This window comes from Haplochromis burtoni, unplaced genomic scaffold, assembly GCF_018398535.1.
Source record: "Haplochromis burtoni strain Fernald_Lab_line unplaced genomic scaffold, NCSU_Asbu1 Contig_548, whole genome shotgun sequence".
Taxonomy (NCBI): Eukaryota; Metazoa; Chordata; class Actinopteri; order Cichliformes; family Cichlidae; genus Haplochromis; species Haplochromis burtoni.
In genome coordinates this window covers 143,065-162,108 of record NW_024582909.1, presented here as the reverse complement: position 1 = coordinate 162,108, position 19,044 = coordinate 143,065, and the positions used below count along the sequence as shown (strand labels likewise).

The 19,044-nt window shown below is 39.1% G+C and overlaps 1 protein-coding gene across 2 annotated transcripts; it reads right to left on the bottom strand.

Annotated features, from left to right (window-relative positions):
* Positions 1-43: 43 nt before the first annotated feature.
* Positions 44-18,584, bottom strand: ash2l (ash2 like, histone lysine methyltransferase complex subunit). Of its 2 annotated transcripts, XM_005947901.3 has the most exons (17): positions 18,476-18,584; positions 17,436-17,493; positions 17,209-17,354; positions 17,025-17,113; positions 16,825-16,919; positions 15,998-16,093; positions 14,963-15,058; positions 14,788-14,863; positions 13,080-13,097; positions 8,261-8,360; positions 6,371-6,588; positions 5,430-5,597; positions 1,583-1,776; positions 1,092-1,184; positions 900-998; positions 750-809; positions 44-664 (listed from the first exon to the last, which is right to left on the bottom strand). In XM_005947901.3, the coding sequence occupies exons 1-17, from the start codon at positions 18,532-18,534 to the stop codon at positions 557-559; spliced, it is 1,773 nt and encodes a 590-aa protein (XP_005947963.1). In that variant the 5' UTR covers positions 18,535-18,584; the 3' UTR covers positions 44-556. The 2 variants fall into 2 exon arrangements, with proteins under 2 accessions (XP_005947963.1, XP_005947965.1); XM_005947903.3 differs by lacking the exon at positions 13,080-13,097.
* Positions 18,585-19,044: the final 460 nt, after the last annotated feature.

Here is a 19,044-nt window from a genome sequence, read left to right as displayed (position 1 = left end):
ACCAAAAAGACCATTCAACAAAAAACAGATTTAATTAATCAGATCAACTTGGATGTGGGATTTTTTAATTAAATTTAACCCAGTGTAAAAAAAAACACAAACAAATAAAATTCACCCAAAAGAGACAATAACAAAGACTTTCATTTAGACAATAAGTGAAATGGTGAATTGGCTCTGTTTGGCTGCAACAACACACACAACTTCATGGTGCCAAAAATGTGTTGAACTAAAACCTTTCTAAAGCATAACAACTTTAAATTATACACATTTGAAACCGGAGCACCATAAGTAAACTAATTCAGAAAAGCCTGATATGGAACTTCGCCCTATGGTAACAATGATATGCAGCCCACAGTTCGGTGTCATTTTAAATGTTTTATGTCTAGGAAGAATTCATTCAGCCCATACTGCTGACGATATTTTAATATTGCAAGAGCTGAAATGCTGCTTATTTGACCTACAGTTTAATGCAGGCATGAAGTGTTTTCATTTTGGCTATCTAAAGGTTGAACAACGTTTTTGACTCAGGGGTGTGTGTATAGTCAGTTCAATGTTTTCATCCCTCCCATGGAGGACTACGTCGTCCATCCACATCAGTCTCCACATGGTACAGCATGTCAGCCAGAGTGTGTTCGATCACAGCTCCCCAGCCCATGTCACTCATCTGAAAGTAATCAAACAATGACTCAGAGGAAGTTTCAAGATCATCTGGAGAAAGTTGGGAATCTTAAAAGGTATGAAGCTCTCACCGGCTGGTACTTGACATCCTTTGGAGGGTATTTGAAGTGGGGTCCAAAATTGACAGAAACCTGAAGAGAGGTAAGGGTATACTTAAAAAAAACAAACCCCCTTTCCAACCTTAAAATCAAATAAATCATCAAATGTGCATGTGTACTCACTGTGCAGCTCTTGTATAGTGAGATGGCAGGGAAGTAGATGCCCTCAAACAGGTTTTCAAAGGCAACACCTTGGTTCACTCCATTTTTGTAGAAAATCATCTGAAAAACAAGAGCCGGGCCAATAAGAGGTAGGTAGTGGAAAATGACAGTAGGTTTTCTCCACTGGAATTAATTTTGAAAAAATGTTCTAACCCTGCTGGGACTCATTGGCTTGAGGCTTTTCTCTGCTTTGTCCACATAGTCCTTCTCCTCAAAGTACAGGTAACTCTTAAACTTAATTAGTGCCTGAAAAGAGAAACTGGTTTTAGATGCAACTAGTCCAAGAAAGACATGAAAACATAATGAGGAAAAATAATATATATTTATATTATTTTATTTATTTTTTTATTTACTCCAGCCTAGTAATAATACTGTTAATTTGTGTTATTTCTACAACACAAATTCTGGCTCAGAAGAACACATCTATCATTCCAACAGTTGCTGTTCCTTTAAAAAATACTGGCAGTGGTATCCAGTGGTATAAATCTGATTGGCATTTATCTCTCTTGTATAAGTAACATGGGAGGTGGACAAATGAAACACAGCCAAGCTCTTGGGACCATTTTGATACAACTGCATGTGACAGAAATGCAATGCTGAACACAAGAAGAAATCAGAAGTGCAGCTGATGTAGCTGCGGTTACCTTGTCCTTGTATGTATCAGGCAGAGCCTTCGCTGTCTCTGTGTCTTCAGGCAGCTCTATGAAGAAGCCCAGTGTGTCTCCCTGACTGTAGCCTGAGGAATAATGTTTTCCTATTGACTGGTGAAACCGCGTCCCTTTCTTACTGCGCCAAGAGTAGCTGAACTTGTCATAACCCAGAGGCGCCTGCAGGTTACCTAAGTTATAAATAAGATCCAACATGTTACATATTGTGGTATTAACATTTTGTCAAAGCAGCTGAGTATCTAACTCTATATTAGGGCTGCCAGATTATGCCAAAGAATGATATCCACTATCCACTCTGGTAAAGAGTGACAACACAATTTATTATTTAAATTGAAGGGAATACATATTAACTGAAACATGAGTAAGGACAAACAAACCTTAAAGCTGAAAGGAAAAAGAGGACCTGTTCTGATGTATATATCAATACATAATAATGGCAGATACTCATTAAAGAAAAATTTTGAGGTTTGTGAATTTCTTAGCCTCCATTCTAGTTAGGAGCCACAGAGGTGGCTGAATGCTGTCCCCGAAGTCACTACATAAGACGCAGTATACACTAGGGCTGGGTCATATCATACAGTTCATGGTAATACTGGTATAATGTTGGGCAACGATAAGAAAATGAAATATCGTGATAGAATATGGGTAAAACTTGCATGTGCAGTGCCTTTGTTTTCATAGGCACATGGCAGAAAAAGCATGGCGGACGAAAGCGGATCGTTGAATGAAACGGATGAACCAGAATTGGTTTGTAAAAATGGTGCAACTTCAGTGTGGAACTGGTTTAGCTTTCGTCCGTCAGATACACAACAAAGTACTATTTTTGGTAGAGCATGCTAGCGGGCCGTCGTTATTACCGTGTTTTTTGGAAAATACGGCACACTTAAAATCAATCCTTTGATTTTTCTGAAAATCGACAGTGCCCCTTATAATCCCGTGTGCTTTATGTATGAATTCTGGGTGTGTTTACTGACCTGGAAACGATTTTATGTACACATTTTTATATAACTTTAATGCACATAAAAACAAAAACAGGTGCTAATGATCAACTGACCACTTTTTTTCTATGCTTAAGTGCTTTCTATCCAACAGTCACACGCCGATGGAAACAATGGAGAGCAATTTGGGGTTAGTATCTTAATATCCCTGCCAGTCTTGTGACCTACTCTACCTCCTGAGCCAAAGCCAACATTAAATGTACATGTTGTGCATTTTGAACGTGTTAATGTATATACAACTAATCTTTATTGTCCAAAAACTGAAAATTGCTCTGTAGTAAAAGCGCTATACAAATACAGGCCATTTACCATTAGATCGGCAGTAACAGCAGGTAGCCCCAATATAATTACTATCTCAGGAGCACAGCTTTGAGAGCCCAAAGGCAAACTGAATTCTGATGTGCCAAACACATTTGCTTTGTCAAGGGTAGCTCTACAAATCTCTCCTGCTACTCAATTTCTTTTCCTTAAACATAAATAAATAAATTAAATAAATAAATACTATTCACATTAATATATTTATTACATAACAATCATGATAAGAGTGAGAAGCCAGAGATCCAGGAGATCTGAGCCCTGCATGGGTCCTCAAGAGTACAGAAGACCCAGACATCACCATGCGCAGAGGACAAGACCCCAGGGCCTTAAACACCATAAAATCTTCCTGGCACCCTGCAAACCATCATTAGACGTCACCCTAGCCTCAATTTAAACAGCCTGAGCCTGACTTGGCAGTTCAGCTATAAGTCTAATGAACGGAGTGTCACACTTGCTCTTCAGCCGAGCACACACCTGACCGACCCAAACCTGAATCTGTGGTCCTTTTGAGCAAGATTACTACTGTGACAAAATGTCATCACTAAGGGAAATCTAAAGGTCTAATATAAGCCATTGTTTTTTCTTTCCATCATTTCATTTTTTTCTGTATTAAAATTTGATTTTCAATTTGTTAGTTTTTGTAACAAACAATTGTTTCTATAGTTTTAGTTTTTAAATCAGAATGAAGGCTCTGGTTATCACAATACACTTAAATGATATTGACCCACAGTGATGACATTCCTGCCTCAATGCACAAAATATACATTTCTTTTAGTTAATTTTTCAGATACACTATATAATTTTCTTTAAATTAGTTTTTATTCTTTTACAAGTTAAGAAAAATATCTTTCCACACCCAAGTTTGTATTTTTAGTTTAGCTTTACTGAACTATGATAACCTTGTAAACTCTTATTAATCTAATCTACAGTCAATTGATGAGACTTTATAATTATATATTATTTTAATGCCATTGTATATGTCTTTCTACTCTGTAGTAGAGCAGGGCGATATGGCCAAAAATATTTATCACGATATATATTTGAAAATTTGCGATAACGATATAACCGACGATATAATTGATGCGAGACAAAATACAACTCCACAACATTACTAGCGCAAAAAGACAACCTTCCATTTATTTTCACTTAAACAAGAAGCTGGTTTTTATGTACATTAAAGCTTTATAAAAATGTAACAGTGCAAATGCAAATTCCTTGCTGAAAGTTTAACCAAAAGGCATTTCCAGTAGAAATGGGCTGACATATCCTGAGCATAACCATGTATAATATCCACTGAAGTTAAAAAGAGGTGCTTTGCAACATTAAACTGCAGTGTGCAGTACGTATTTTTCGGACCATAAGGTGCACGGGATTATAAGGCACATTAAGCGAAACAAAGCAGTCAGATAAATCAAACTTTATTAAACTCATTCTTCTTGCTTCCTCCACTTCTGTACCATTGATTCATTAATGTTGAATTCTCTGGCAGCTGCTCTATTCCCATGTTGTTGCAGTATATTAATGACTAACCTCGTATTGTGGATGGATTATCTCAGTTGTTCTCCTGACTGAAGTTTGGTCCGTTTACAGCATCCTGCCATGCGATTGCATTTGTCTCTAACCATGAGGAACCTTCACGTTAACTTTTATAAGTGGAAAAGTGTTAGTGTTCGTCCTCCAGCTTCACTGTTTATGTTATGCTAACATAGCTGTGTCGCTAGCGATCACGTAGCACATCATTATATACCAGCTAGCCCAACTTCAGTAACCCTACAAACGTCACTGCTGTTTAGTTTCCTGTCTTCATTTATGTTGGAAGTGATAGCAGAGCTGTACGTTTGATTTTTTTCAGAAATCTCTCAGTCAGAACATGCTATATCATGCTTAGGTAACTAGCGAAACTAGCGAGCTAACTTCCGCTAGCTTCCTGCTAACTTCTAACTCCGTTAAATGTAATAACATTTTGTTTTCATGGATGCCTGGAAGTTAAACTTCATAGTTACACCTGGTAAAGCAGCAATGCTGATCGTTTTATTAAAGATGAAAGAATTTAGACAGTTTTTAACTCTCAGTGATGCTGCAGTGTTGTTTGACCTGAACATACGGAGTTTAGGACCCAGATTACTCCCAGATTTAAGAGCATCTTAGTCCGACAAATACGACAATAACGACGGCCGCTTGCATGTTCTGCAAAAAAATGTGCTTTGTCGTGTATCTGACGGACAAACACCAAACCAGTTCCACATCACGGAAGTTGCACCATTTTTACAAACCAATTCTGGTTCATCTGTTTCACTCAACAATTGGCCATGTGCGTATGAAAACAAAGGCACTGCGCATGCGCGTTTTACTCATATTCTATCGCGATATTTCATTTTCCTATCATTGCCTAACATTATACCGGTATTACCGTGAACGGTATAATATGGCCCAGCCCTACTCTGTACACAAACGATATTGTAGATGTAAATGTAATCATATTTGTATGAGTACAAAGCACTACTGACCAAGTGGTTGAGACCAGCCAAGTCTGGCTGCGGTCTCTGGAGGCATGTCATCAACAGACACCTCAAAGTACCAGGCGCCTTTCCGGACGCCATGGGAAGCTCGGACCATTGAATAACCCTTCTCCCCAGTCACTGTCAGGCGGTCATCAGAGATCTTCAACTGAGGCGCTGCAACATAAACATACTTATTCATACACAGCATAAAGTAAAGTGCCATGAAAAGTCTTGAGTCACCTATAACCTCACTCAATTTTGTGTTCAAGGAACCGGACTTTTTTGTAATTTGTTTTTTAAAAGTGGTTTTGAGCAACAGTTGTACTTTCTGAACATCAAGATATTAACTACTTTTGGATTCAGTTTCAGTCTTTGTACTAGAAAATTTTCAGAGAAAAATTTGTTAAGCAACTCACCTATGAATGATTCAAACATTCATTAGTTTCTAAGTTGAGGGATGATTCAGTGTTGTGCCCAAGCATAACAGAAAACTTAGCAAAGGACCAACTTTCAGTTATAACTTTAGGTACTTTTTTGTCCCTAAAGACATTGTGATCCTTATACCTTTAGCACAAACATCACATTGTCTTTCCAATATGATGTTTGTGGTTTCAACAGCATGTTTGGTTGGAATGGGTCCAATTTCACTGTAGGTAACAATTTTGCATCAGATGCCTGATAAACTACTCCCGAGGACTGCAAAAATGAATAACAAAAAAGCTGCCAAAGAGAGTTCAGGCTGTTTTGAAGGAAAAAGATATCATACCAAATATCGACTTTCAAACTTCTTGACATTCTACACTCTGCCTCATATAATGAATTTACATTTTCGTTGTCCGTGTTTCAATAAACTGCCTCAAACAAAATACAATGAACTCAAGGGTGGCTCAAGCCTTGTGCGCAGTATTGTTCATACGAAGAAAACAGAACGTCCTTGAAACCCATACCTCTGTCATGTAAGGCCAGTAGCACTCTCTCATACAGACAGGCTCTGTACAGATCACCAGGTATGGGTTTGCCTGCCCAACAGTCCAACTCGAGCTTCTCTGGGTCTGGAGCATGCGGGTCTGGTTCTGCTAGGACATAACGGTAGCCATCTTTATTAAATGGGTGCTCCAGTGGGTAACCATGAGGAGGCAGCCGCTGAGCAGAGAACAGAGGGTCGCTGCAAAGAGATAGAATGACCAGTTGTAATTTAATGGTAGCATGCACGTGTTAAAGTTGCATGAGGAACAAAATAGATTTGCATTAGAAAAATGCATAGGGATAACTATGACATCTATATAACTATATATTTGTTATATATCCATAACTAAAATGCCCACAAGCTATGTTTTTTTTTTAAATAAATTCCCCAAAATCCAACAAGGACAGGGGGGGTCCAGGCCCATCCAGCCCCTCCACCTCTGGCAGATCCTCCTGCCTGCAGAGTGGTCTCCTCAAAAGTAGTGGGCATCTTCAAAAAGATGATAAGACCTCCTGCCAGCTAATCTGAGAAGTTTATCATATTGAGAATCAACCAAATGAATGAAATGAAAAGGATTTATTGGTTTCCTCCAATTCTTGAATACTTGTTTTCTCTTTTCTTCTTTCTCTTTCGTCTTTAAGCAATGATTTATTAAATCTCCAGTTTTTACTTGGCAGAATGACCTTCTTAATTACTAGTATTAAAGACACAGGAGCATGATCGCTGACAGCTATTGGGTGTATCTAAGTGTCTGAAACAGTGTCTCAACAGTGAGCTGCTGACTAGGTAATAATCCAGACAAGAGTAAGAGTGATGAACATGTGAGAAGAAAGTATATTCCCTGCAGTCAGGGTGATGATATCGCCATCCATCACAAAGTCCGTAATCACTCATGTACTGTTTTCAGCCCAAGTGTTGCTTTTTATTACTATTATTTTTAAATGACTGTCACTTACACTTTGGAAAGCAGTTTCTTCCGGCTGTCTACGTGGACCTGCAAAACTACCATTCAATTTTCTGGGACAGATTTTTTTGCTTATATTTTGCCTTAGAGGTACAGGCTTCTCATCACTCAAAAGTATGTACTTATATTGTGAAATGGAGGCAGGGCAACATGCAAATTGTATGGAGAGTGCACAAGGCTGTTGGTTCTGAATGATTCTGATTTACTATGATATGCATGTGGTGAGAACAAAATAGGTGTATAATTAACTGCACCAAGTATGTGCAGTTAATCATTTCAACAGTAATTTTGCGTGGAATCCACTTTTTTGCACACGGTAAGAACATTTCCTCGGAAATTTTAATAAATGAGGCCCAGTGTCCGAATAGACTTACCTAAACCTTAAAACTTAAATAGACTCCGAAATCAAACTCCCTTGGTTGCCTTTAACTGCAAACATAAACTAAGCTGGTTGATCAATGCTCACCTATTGCCTGTGTATCAGGGGGAAAAAGAAGAAAAAAAGCCTATGTTGACTTTGTCTCAAAGTATTTCCCCTGGACATTATGCCTGTCACTTTGAGGAATTCTTCAACCAGAATGGAAATGCTAAGTGCCAGTTTGCCAAATTACCTCACCAACTAAATGGATTTTAGCCATCACCAAATCATATAATGTAAGCAAAGATGCATATTTTATATTTGTTTTAAACAGTAATGGCCATCATGCAGGCATATAGCCAGAAAGCTATAACTTAGCTATGCAATATGTATTTGACATTAGTTGATTCATCACATTTAAATAAACTTTGCTGATGTTATAGTGATAACTGAGTATATAATAAACACAAGCCTCCCAGTTGTTATACATGATACATAACAGACAGAACATACAACAGTGCAATATCATAATACAGGACAGTTAGTACCTCCTAGTTCTCTTAGCTGCTCCTGCAGCTGTCCCCTCTTGTTGCTGCTGTTGTTTACGTTTGGCACCTCTTCCTTTTCCTGGGCCAGGGGCCAAAGCACCTTCAAGAACATAAGATAGATTATTCAAATGAACCCACACAGGCACACAAACAGCCAGACAGTAGCAAAGGCAATATACACTTAGATGCCAATTTCTCACGCAGTCCTGCAAGAAATTTTCCTTATGTCAGCTTTTCTCCCCTCTCATCAATCTCAACCAATATTCATGAAAGGAGAATTTATTGCAGGGCCGGCGTCTTAAATTAGCTTTCCATTAGCTTAGCTCTACCTAGGTGTAGTGGACATATAAAGACTTGCAGTACTGCAGGCACTAGTCTTCAGGTCTGATTACACCAACTGGTATTTACTGAACCTGACCTTAACTACTAGGTTGGTCTTTTCTTTCACTAGTTTGGTGCAGAAATCGGCAGAAATGACAGTGCCCTCCTGCAATCCTGAGGGAACAGTCGACTCTGGGCTGACATGTTGACTGACAGTGATGACAAGGAGTTGTGGAAGTTTAACCTCAAATGGACCTTGCCACAGTGGCACCACTGAATGAGGTACTGGAGATTATGAGGATCACTATGAGAACACCTCACAGCTCCTCATATCCAACTAGGAGGATGACGCATGAAATTTTCATTCCCCCTTGAGGTAAAGAGGACAGCGCACCAAACTCCCCCACTGCTAGGACAGATATGCAGAACGTCTGCAAATGTGCTACATTACAGGTTGAATATTACTTGGCTTGCTGTGGTAACAGAGAATACCAGCAAACCAGTTATTCCCAGCTGCTGGAAGAGGTATCAGTGTCACAGAAGGCATGTGTGGGAAAAGATCAATGTGATTATAAAAAATTTGGTGAACATAGAGCAGCATTTGCCCTGTTCTGCAGGGTCTGAACAGTTTACTCACAACATACAAATTTGGGATGGTCACTCATGTATCTCTGAGATGTCTAACGCACCAGGGAAACTGGTTTACATCTGTAGGACACATAATTTTACCCTGACAGCAGGTATCTGAGGCGCCTGTTACAAGTACACAGTACTGCCATTTGGCCAATCCCTTAGTTCCATTGTTTTTGTACACTGCACTGAAGCAGCAACAAAAGTGTCCTGAGGCAGTAGGCAAGTTTTTTAGCTATACTTTTAGATGACTGGCTCTTTCTCACATGTCCAGAGCAGAAGGCTGCGTCACTGCTGTCACGATACATCTGACCTACCTGAGCATTTCTATAAACACAGAAAAAGTTGTCAACAACATAACTTTTCTGGGTTATCCGTGAACTCAATTAAATTATATTCCATTTATATATGACCAAATCATAACAACAACTGCCTCACTTTATATTGTAAGGTAAAGACCCTACAACAATAAAGAGAAAATCCCAAGAATCGAATGAACCCCTTTGAGCAAGCACTTGGTGTCAGTGAGAAGGAGAAACTTCTTTTTAAGAGGAAAAACCCTTCGGAGGAACCAGGCTCAGGGAGGGGCAGCCATCTTTGGCAACAGGTTTGGGGTAATGGGAAGTAGACAGTTTAAAAGACACTCAGTTTCCTTTACTAAAGTGAAGGCATTCAGAGCGTGTCTCATTCTTTACCACCTGCACAAATGGGTACCTTCAGATTATGCATTTGTTACTGGGGCTTATAGCATCAGGTACCCTAGTAGTCTGATTCAGCTGGGTATAGAGGAGGGAGTTTTAAGTGCTGGGTCTCATATCTCAGACCTAGCCCAGTGCACAGCAGAAAAGAGTAATTGTAACAGAAGAATGCACAATAGCATTATGCCATTGGTGACATCCAGCTTTTCTGACGCAAGGAGTCCGAGTGGGCACCGTGCAGTCTCAGAGAGCAGTCACTGTGGAATCAAGCTTGTCCAGCTGGGGCAGTTTACAGGAAGGGTAATCAGTAAATGTTCAAATGTTAGGGGGAACTGCATTCACACTGGTTGCACAAGCTGAAAAGTGCAAGAGCCGATGGCCTTCCACAGGTTTTAACACAATTTAAAATGCTTTGGAATCCACCAGATCTCTTTAAAATTGTAAACAGAGAATGAGGATTGGTGTCACATTCCCTTTCCATGTCTGGTTTGAGTAGTTTTTTGTCATTCTTTTAAGACCTGATTGACAAGCACATTTAAAGTTTACTGGGCTGCTATTACTATTTGTCATGTAGGGTTTGGGGATAAAACAGCTGGCCAACCATCCTGCATGTCCTTTTCTGGGGGCCCCTTTAAAATGAAAACATTTTAAAGGGGCCCCTAGATGGCCTCTGGAGACTTAGCAGTGATTTGGGCCTCTGCAAGGGGAGAGCATTCATTTCCTAACGTGATTGGTTCATATGTGCCTTTTATCTCTCCATGTCTCCTTTGGTTTCGTCTAAAGAATGATATGTGCCCTGTTTGCATTTCGACTGTTTTTTTTGTGCAGGAAAAAGAGTTTTCGGCAAAGTTCTTCAGCTTTTCAATTACTGGGTTGGCTTATCAGTGTTTATACGAGTCAGGGGCTGCAGGTGCCAGTTGGTCTGCAAGCTCACTTTACTTGTTGTCTAGCAGCATCCCGAGCCCTGTTTAAGGGGCATCTGTGCCACAACATGCTGGTCCTCCCTCCTCACGTTTGTCCAGACTGTGCAATAGAGCAAGCTATTTAAGGGTGAGTGGTTCAGCCCAACAGTTGTTGTGATCATCAGCAGATCAGGACTGGTATCATGCTTCTGAAGAATACCCAGCAATGTGCATCTCCAAGTGAAACATCTAACATGTGCTGCTTTGAGAACCGGGGCTACACAAGAAGTTACAGTAAGTTATGACTGACTTAGCTCAAGTGCTGTTGGTGTAACTGAACCCAAAGGCCAGAGTACAGATAAAGCAGCAGTGAATTTGTGGACAGACAGCCATTGAAAACAAGTTGCAATAAATATGTGTAAATGACTTTAAAGACAAATGTTTGCTGCTCAATATTACTATTTGATATACAACTATTCTTTCTTTCTTTTCTTTTTTTTATAATAATATTGCCAAAACCACCACTAAGCATACACACACAAATGGAGAAAGCAGCTTATTCAGCATCTGGAGTACACAGGAAGGACAGCAGACACAAAAAGGCAGGAATTAGTCCATGAGTTATGTGGCATTTTCCAAATACTATGAGCCTCTAATGCCTCTTTGATGTGCCCTTGCCACATCTGTCTGGCAAAATGTAAATTAAATGGAACAAGACCTACTCATTTGATTCAACTCATTCCTCCAAACACAAATAGAAAGTCAGAATTAAGTGCTCTAAGGTAAAAAAGAACTAACCAAACATGCCCACTTACCAATAAGTTTAGTGATCCAAGTGATGGCTTCTCAGTAGCTGCACATAACTCAGTTCTTATTTTTCTAATTTTTAAGTCAAATTTTTGTCTCCAATTCTAACGTGCTACTCAGTTGTTCAATATACATCTGGACATCTTTTACTTTACCTGACTTTACTTTTAACTAAATTATAGGTCTTTTCCACTAGTACCTAATCACATATCTGCAGTTTTGGTCATTTTCATTACAACTGAATACCACCAAATGTACATGGGGTCATTATAGCAACATAGTCGAAGGTCCCGTGACTCATTTGCATGCAACACAAACCCCACAACAAAGGAGGACGCTGAGTCGACAGTATACCTGCTGCTCAGTGTATGGCCTTTTGTCAAATTCTGGGACCACAGTGTTCTTATTTTTTTGCCCCCTCATTGCCGGGTTTCAAAATTGGTGTTGATTTTCACGAAGGAGAGACACTCTCATCAACGTGATACGCTGACGTCAGATTTTTGCCTCAGATTGCTTGGAACCCCAGCAGAGGTGGTACTAAAGAAAATACCTGGTACCATTTATTACACCTACAAACCGAGTCGAGCCATGTCAAGCCAACCCAAGTAGGTACTAATGGAAAAAGGCTATTTGTGAACTACAGGTTTAACCACTGAATGTAGGTGTGAGCTGAAGTAATAAATGCATATTATAAACATCCCATTGCAAGTACAGCTTAATGCCAACAACTAATTTTTAAAATTCATTGCGATGTTAAAATATTTGATCATCACAAACTACAAACATTAAAGATTCTAATCTAGACATTATTTTCACAATTTCCATTTTATTTATTGAACACAATTGTTCGGTAAATAAAATGCAAGAAAATAATTAATTTTTCACACTACTGTAGGATATTTTTGTATAGATTGTTTCTAGAAATGTCTAAAACCTGTCATTTTGAGGTTTGAGGTTTTTTTTCCCTTTGCCGTCGAGCTTATCTTTTTAAAGTAATTTTATGGCTCCAGACCTGTGACACAAAACTTGAGATGGAGGCAATTGAAGAGGATGAGGCTAATAAGCATTGGGTAAAAGCCAATAGCAAATCAAAAATGAAAATCTATTCTTGCAGCCATTGCACTTTGGAAGGGCAGAGTGCCATTACAGTCGGGAGATTTTGAAGGATTTCAGAGCTCATTAGCAGCAAGCCAGAGACAAGGAAGATTCACAAATGAGGGTAAAAGCATTTTAGAAGGTGGGTGGGAGACCAAACAGATGCAGAGAGCAAACAGGGAGGTTACAACTGGATGTGGATGAAGTTGCCCTCAAGATGCTTTTTGGGGATCAGTTTGGGTTGGTTTGTGCTACACAGGAAAGTCTGATTGGAACATTTGGGCCAACTTCTATCCAGAGAAGTTATGACACACACACACAAACCCCACACTAATTACTCCAGATGCCAACACACCACATATTCACCTGAGAAAGAAGATCCACCTGGAACATAATGCACAGAATCACTATGGGAATCACATATCACACCATTTGATTGAGTTTGGGGAGTTTACAGCTCATTATTCATGTAAGGCTGATTTCACACCCAACTCATTTGGTTCAGTTTAGTCACACTCTTACGCCTTGATTATACTCTGTTGTGGACCTGGAAAGGTAGAGACAATGGCCAAGTAGTCATTCCTGTTACACTCAGATTGATGTTCACTTCTCTGTGGACAAGTCAGGTAGCAAAAGGGAGGAGAAGACAAACAAAAAACAATAGGCAGGAACATCAAGGTCTGCCCTGCCCTCACACTCACCATCTGATGGCAAAATTTATATCACTTGGACCCTAGCAAACCCTGGAGGACATGGAAATTGTAATCAAGCGTTTACTATGATAGATGCCAGCAGTTTGTGAAAGCTGTCAAACTCTGGTGCAAATGAAACCTAACCAACTCTGCCTGAAAAGGAGGGCCTGGCATGTATCCAAGGAAATTTTATCCAGTTCTATGGTGAAAAAAAGCCCAATCAAAATTAAAAAAAATTATGTTAGAGTGACTGCAGCAGAGAAAGTTTTAATCAACACAAGCTTGCTCTAACACACTGTACATCACTCTCCTTCACTGAAACCTCAGTGCTTGTATGACCAATGAAAATCTGAGGGAGAGAGAGAGTGCAGGAAAGCAAGAAGTCATTTCAAAAGCTAGGCTTTTTTGTCACTGCTGTGACCAAGAGGGATGACAGTCAATCAAGATAAGGTGGTTAACTTGCTCAAAAAAAAAAAAAAAAAAAAAGAAATCTCTAGCCCCAAACCTGAAAACATTACACCTAACCAATAAATGAATCCACAAACAGTGGAATAACTGAGCAAAAGCTTTAATTTTTTAGCAAAAGAAAAGTTGCTATTACATGCTTCTGCATATTTTGCCCAGTTAGTATAACAGTGACCTCTTAACAATTTAATGAACATATCTTCTCTTTCAGCTGCTCCCTTGAGAGGTTGCCATAGCAAATCACCTGCCTCCATCTCACCCCATCCCTAACATCCTCCTCTGACACTTCAATGTTCAGCATGACCTCCTTCACAACATTAATGGACCACCTGTGTGATCATATCTTTTCCTTCTGATTCGTGAGTACTCCTGATTATGTTCTTTTCTCTTGAGTGTGACTTATATATGGATATAAATATACATTCAACCCTGTTGGGCATACGCACTAAAAACACTGAACCTCTTCAGCCATAATGATCCACTTGGAAAAGGAAATCTGTTGGGCATTTCTCATGGCCTTCAGACAATAATTCTGATTGCTACAGAGTTATAAACATTATATGCTGGCTGAGCCAGAGCCAGATTATAATGCCTGCAATAAGTTTCTTGTTAATGATGATAAACATGTCAATGTCGATAAAGTGCACCATCATCGGCTGTGACATCTCTGAAATGTTATCTTTACATGTGCAACTGTGAGAGTTGTTGCTGCATGCAGGATGACAGCTGTTAAATCTATCCAAAATGTCTGTTTATTTTATAATAATGTCAAGTGAACCAAAAACGAATCAAACTGTGGGTGTGAAACCACCTGCAAATATTTTAGCCTCTTTTTCTTTAACACACAATGTTATATAACAGAACTGTAATCTGTGCTTATCATTATTACAGTTTGGAATATTGTTTTGCACCCTTACCATTGAGCCCACCAGCCATGGGAGTACCAGTAGTCTGTTTCTGTGTGTCATATGAGGGTCCAATGTTTCCCAGGTCCTACACAAGAAATACATATTTTACACACTGTATTATTATTTTTTTTTAAAAATGAAACAAATGCCCCTCCAGTGTGCAACAAATAACAGAATAAAATACCTGGTCCAAAAGGCCAAATTTAGGGTACTCCTCTTCAGGGTCTTTACTGCCTGGATCAGGGTGTTCCTTCACCAGGAAAACATCGCGCTCTTTGCACTGGAAAATAAAAGTTCTACTCAAAACTAATACTACAACATTTCAATAATCATTACATATTTATTTATATGAGGATACCTGGTCATGATATAGCAGTGCAGCAGGGTGGATAGTTATAAGAATGGTTAAACAACATTTCTATAAATACCTCAGAGTACACATAGATAATAAACTGGACTGGGTTAAAAACATCACTGCACTCTACACTATTTTCTGAGGCGGCTGAGGTCTTTCAACATCTGGTGGACAATGCTCAGGACTTTTTCGAGTCTGTTGTGACCAGTGCCATCCTCTATGACGTTGCATGCTGGGGCAGCAGGTTGAGGGTCGCAGATGCCAACAGACTCAATAAGGTCATCCACAAGGCCATTAATGTTGTGGGGATGGAGCTGGACTTCCTTAGGTTGGTGCCAGAGAGGCTGGCCAGTCACAGGAGCATGTTCAGTAAGACAGTGAGATTATCAAAATGCACCACTGAATGACACAGAAAATCATTCCTCCCATGTGGCTCTCTCTCTGTACAACTCCTCCATCTAATGTACAGTGCACACTGCAACAGTTACACCCTTTTGCACATGCTCTACAGTAAAATAACAAATGACAAAGTTTAACAGGTTAAAGGTAAATGTCAATCATATATATTTCACCTCTGTAATATTCTTAATATTTAAATTGAGCTATTTGTATATTTAAGTGATATTTCTTACATTTGTAAACTTTGTAATATATTGTACTATTTAATTAATTTAGTCTGTTACTGTTATTGTCTTGAAGCAACTGTAACCCACATCACTCCATTAAAGTATTCTGATTCTTTTCCTAACTGTGCTGTCTTCACATGGACATGTTTGTCTTTTGTTTTGTTTTTTAATAAAAAAAGAGAATTTAAAGCATAACTGCCTATATTTTCTGTGTAATGGACTGTAGCAGTCACTGTACCATCGTCTTCACTATATTGTTTGGCCAGGTGAGCTTCCCGGGTCTTTGTCGAGTTGTCATGCACTCCCAGTACTTGTCAATAAATGGGATGATATCCTGTAACAAAAGAAAAGAAAAAAGAAAATTGAAAATTAATTAATCCTACAATTTAGGAGGGCTTCAACAAGTTAAAAAAAGGTAAACAATAATTCTTTCACATAAATGTCCATAAGCTTGAATTCTTCCCCCTGCTCCCTTTTAACAGGTTGTCACCACAGCGGATCATCTGCCTCCCACTTAATTTAGTCACTTAATTTATTTGTAAAGGATTTTACATTCAGCTCCCCTTCTGATGTAACTGGCCACATGTTTCCCAGCTTAAAACTGGTACAAAAGGTACACTACCGTCTGACCTCCCATGGCTCGTCTGAGATGACCAGTGTGTGTTTATACATGTTTGTACTCATTTCCCATTATGATTTAGGAAATTAACTGGACTGGAATTTGTATAACACAAACCTCATTCACCCATTCACACCCACTTTAATACAGTTCTATAGTCTATCCTTTAACCCTTAGGAATATTGAACGAGCTGGAGATGGCTCTTTCAGGTGGTAGATGACCTGCTTTACTGCCTGACCCTCAGTTTTCATATACTCAGTGCGCGTCAGGAAACGAACTCAACAACAGTAATTTAAGTAAAGATTAGCATTACTCAGAATTTAAAACGGTTCCATGAACATCTACTATGTCTGGGAAGGCAACAGTTTGATACACCTACTTATAAGACTAATGGCTATCCTATAAGTGTAATATCATTGGAAAAGCCAAAAACAGTTACACGCACCTTGTCTTTAGAGAACATGGTCTTTGGATGCTCGTCTTGTGTTCTGGATCTCCATGTCAGGTTAGCAAGAGCTGTGAGACACATCTCTTTCAGGTCTGAGAAACCAAAAGCGCTTTGTCAGTCATTCAAAACACAGAGTAAGTTATGATCTTAAAGCTTCAGAAAGGTTATTAGCTGGTTAAAGCACATGGCACACATACTTGCTTGTTTCCTGAGAAAATATGTGTTACCACTGTGATGGCACACGTTGCAGTGAAACACATAATTGGTCATAAAGGGCAGACAGGTCCTGTAGAGGAGGAGAAAGACTGGAGCATGAAAGCTGTCAGGACCGTTACACAGCTGCTGATATTGTACTGACCAGCTACCGAATAATAGCTTTACTCTGTGCCGATGCCAAATGTGTCAGCGGTGAACCACTTCATGCACAAAGCACATTGCAGCTCCACCTCTCCCAGCTGCCTGCCACTTTCCTCATCTCCTGACCCAGTGAGAGCGTCAGCAGCCTCTGAGCCTTCACCAGCTGCCTCCTGAAATAATCAAACTCAGATAATTAAAAGCAAGAATTTACAAAACAAAGCCTTAGCAGTTATATAACTCAGTACCATTACCTCTTTGCCATTAGATGATTCAGTCTCCATGGTCGGTAGCACTCCAAATGCAGTTTCCCTGAACATCAATGGACAAATCAGATGATCCAACAATTATTATACATGCAAAAGCAGCCATAAGAGAAGTGCAATAACAACATTTCTATTAACTTTAAAAAAAAAAGACATATATATTATAAAGGAAAACCAAAGTTTACCCATCCATGAAGGGATCTTATTTCAGCTAGTACATGCTCACTTGTTTTCCCTTTGTTAGTTTTTATTTTAATCAAAAGCATACTGCTAAAGAAAATTGCTATTTTCCACATAAAGGTCTTCAGTTATAATTTCCAGATTTTACGCGTTTGTCAGCAGACCACGCAGTGTAGGGTCTGTTGGTGTAAAGCTGCATTCTCTTTCAAACTGGCTTCATGTGTCCGTCTGCGTACGCTTTTCGGTAGGTCAGGAATTTAAGCAGAATTTATGGCCGCTGAGCATTGAGCTATGCTGTCAGATGGAGGCGGTGTGCAATGTCTTACAACCGGTCTATGAGACACTCTCGCATGTGTTGTTGTTGGTCCGTTAGCTAGCGACGGAGAAAAGCGAAGTTAAACCTGAATAGAAATCGAATGCATAAAACAATAAAAAAAAAAGTGTCACTGCAACCACACTCTGTGCTACTCGTACTATAATTTTTGATATTTGGGTTTTGGCACGGTTTAATGGTCCCCGGTAAGCTCTATTCCGGTGTTGTACACGCTTGTACTACAGTGGAAATTATGGACCTGCAGATGCAGATGTTGGGAAACGTGTACGCGGATGGACACATTTGCGGGACCATAAATCTAGCTTAAACTCTAACATTGGCGTTTAAGCTGTAAGTTTAAGAAAAGCTAACGCTAGTTAGCAAGTTTAGCCAGTTTGCTAACATTGTTTCTGATAAAAACAGAACGTTAATGCTAATTAATGCGGGTTATATGTACACATATAATCCGCAATATGACCTAAAAATTCTATACAATCTACACAGACAATAAAACTGTTGCATCAGGCGCACATACCCTTCTCCGGACTCAGGTTCGGCTGCAGTAGCAATGCCCGCCTCTACCTCGGACGCCATGTTTCGAATCAATAACAACAAAAAACATCGCGAGAAGATGACAGCTTCCGGTTAGTGAATCAGCGCCACAGGAATTCAAATTTGTGAAGTTGTACTCAACTTGTATACACAAAATTACCAAAAAACAAACAAACAAAGGCAAACCATTCTCAATCAAAAGCACAAATTACATCCAGCTGTACATTTAAAGGGCAGCATAAACAATCATGTTAGGTTAAAGTTGGTTTTTTTTGTTTTTGTTTGTTTTTTTGTTCTCTATTCATTAGAAACAGTCGAATCGTGATTATTCTCTCTATTTATTTTTTAATTTTTTACTTTCACTATAACAGTACAACCATTTGAATCAACTTCAAGTCTCAGCCTAATAAAATCATTAATTGGAAATTTTTCATTTAAAATTTTAAAATGTAAATTGTAAAATCCATGTTAGGAGGAGTTGAAATATTTTAGTTTTCTAATTGTGGGTATCTGATCTAATTCAACAAGTTTAAAAATAGTCTTTACGTCTTA

Coding starts and splice junctions, on each gene's coding strand:
- ash2l (XM_005947901.3), bottom strand. CDS start 18,534: ATGGCGTCCGAGGTAGAGGCGGGCATTGCTACTGCAGCCGAACCTGAG. Junction 17,355..17,435: donor AATCATCTAATGGCAAAGAG/GTAATGGTACTG, acceptor TGATTATTTCAG/GAGGCAGCTGGTGAAGGCTC. Junction 1,185..1,582: donor CTGATACATACAAGGACAAG/GTAACCGCAGCT, acceptor TTCTCTTTTCAG/GCACTAATTAAGTTTAAGAG.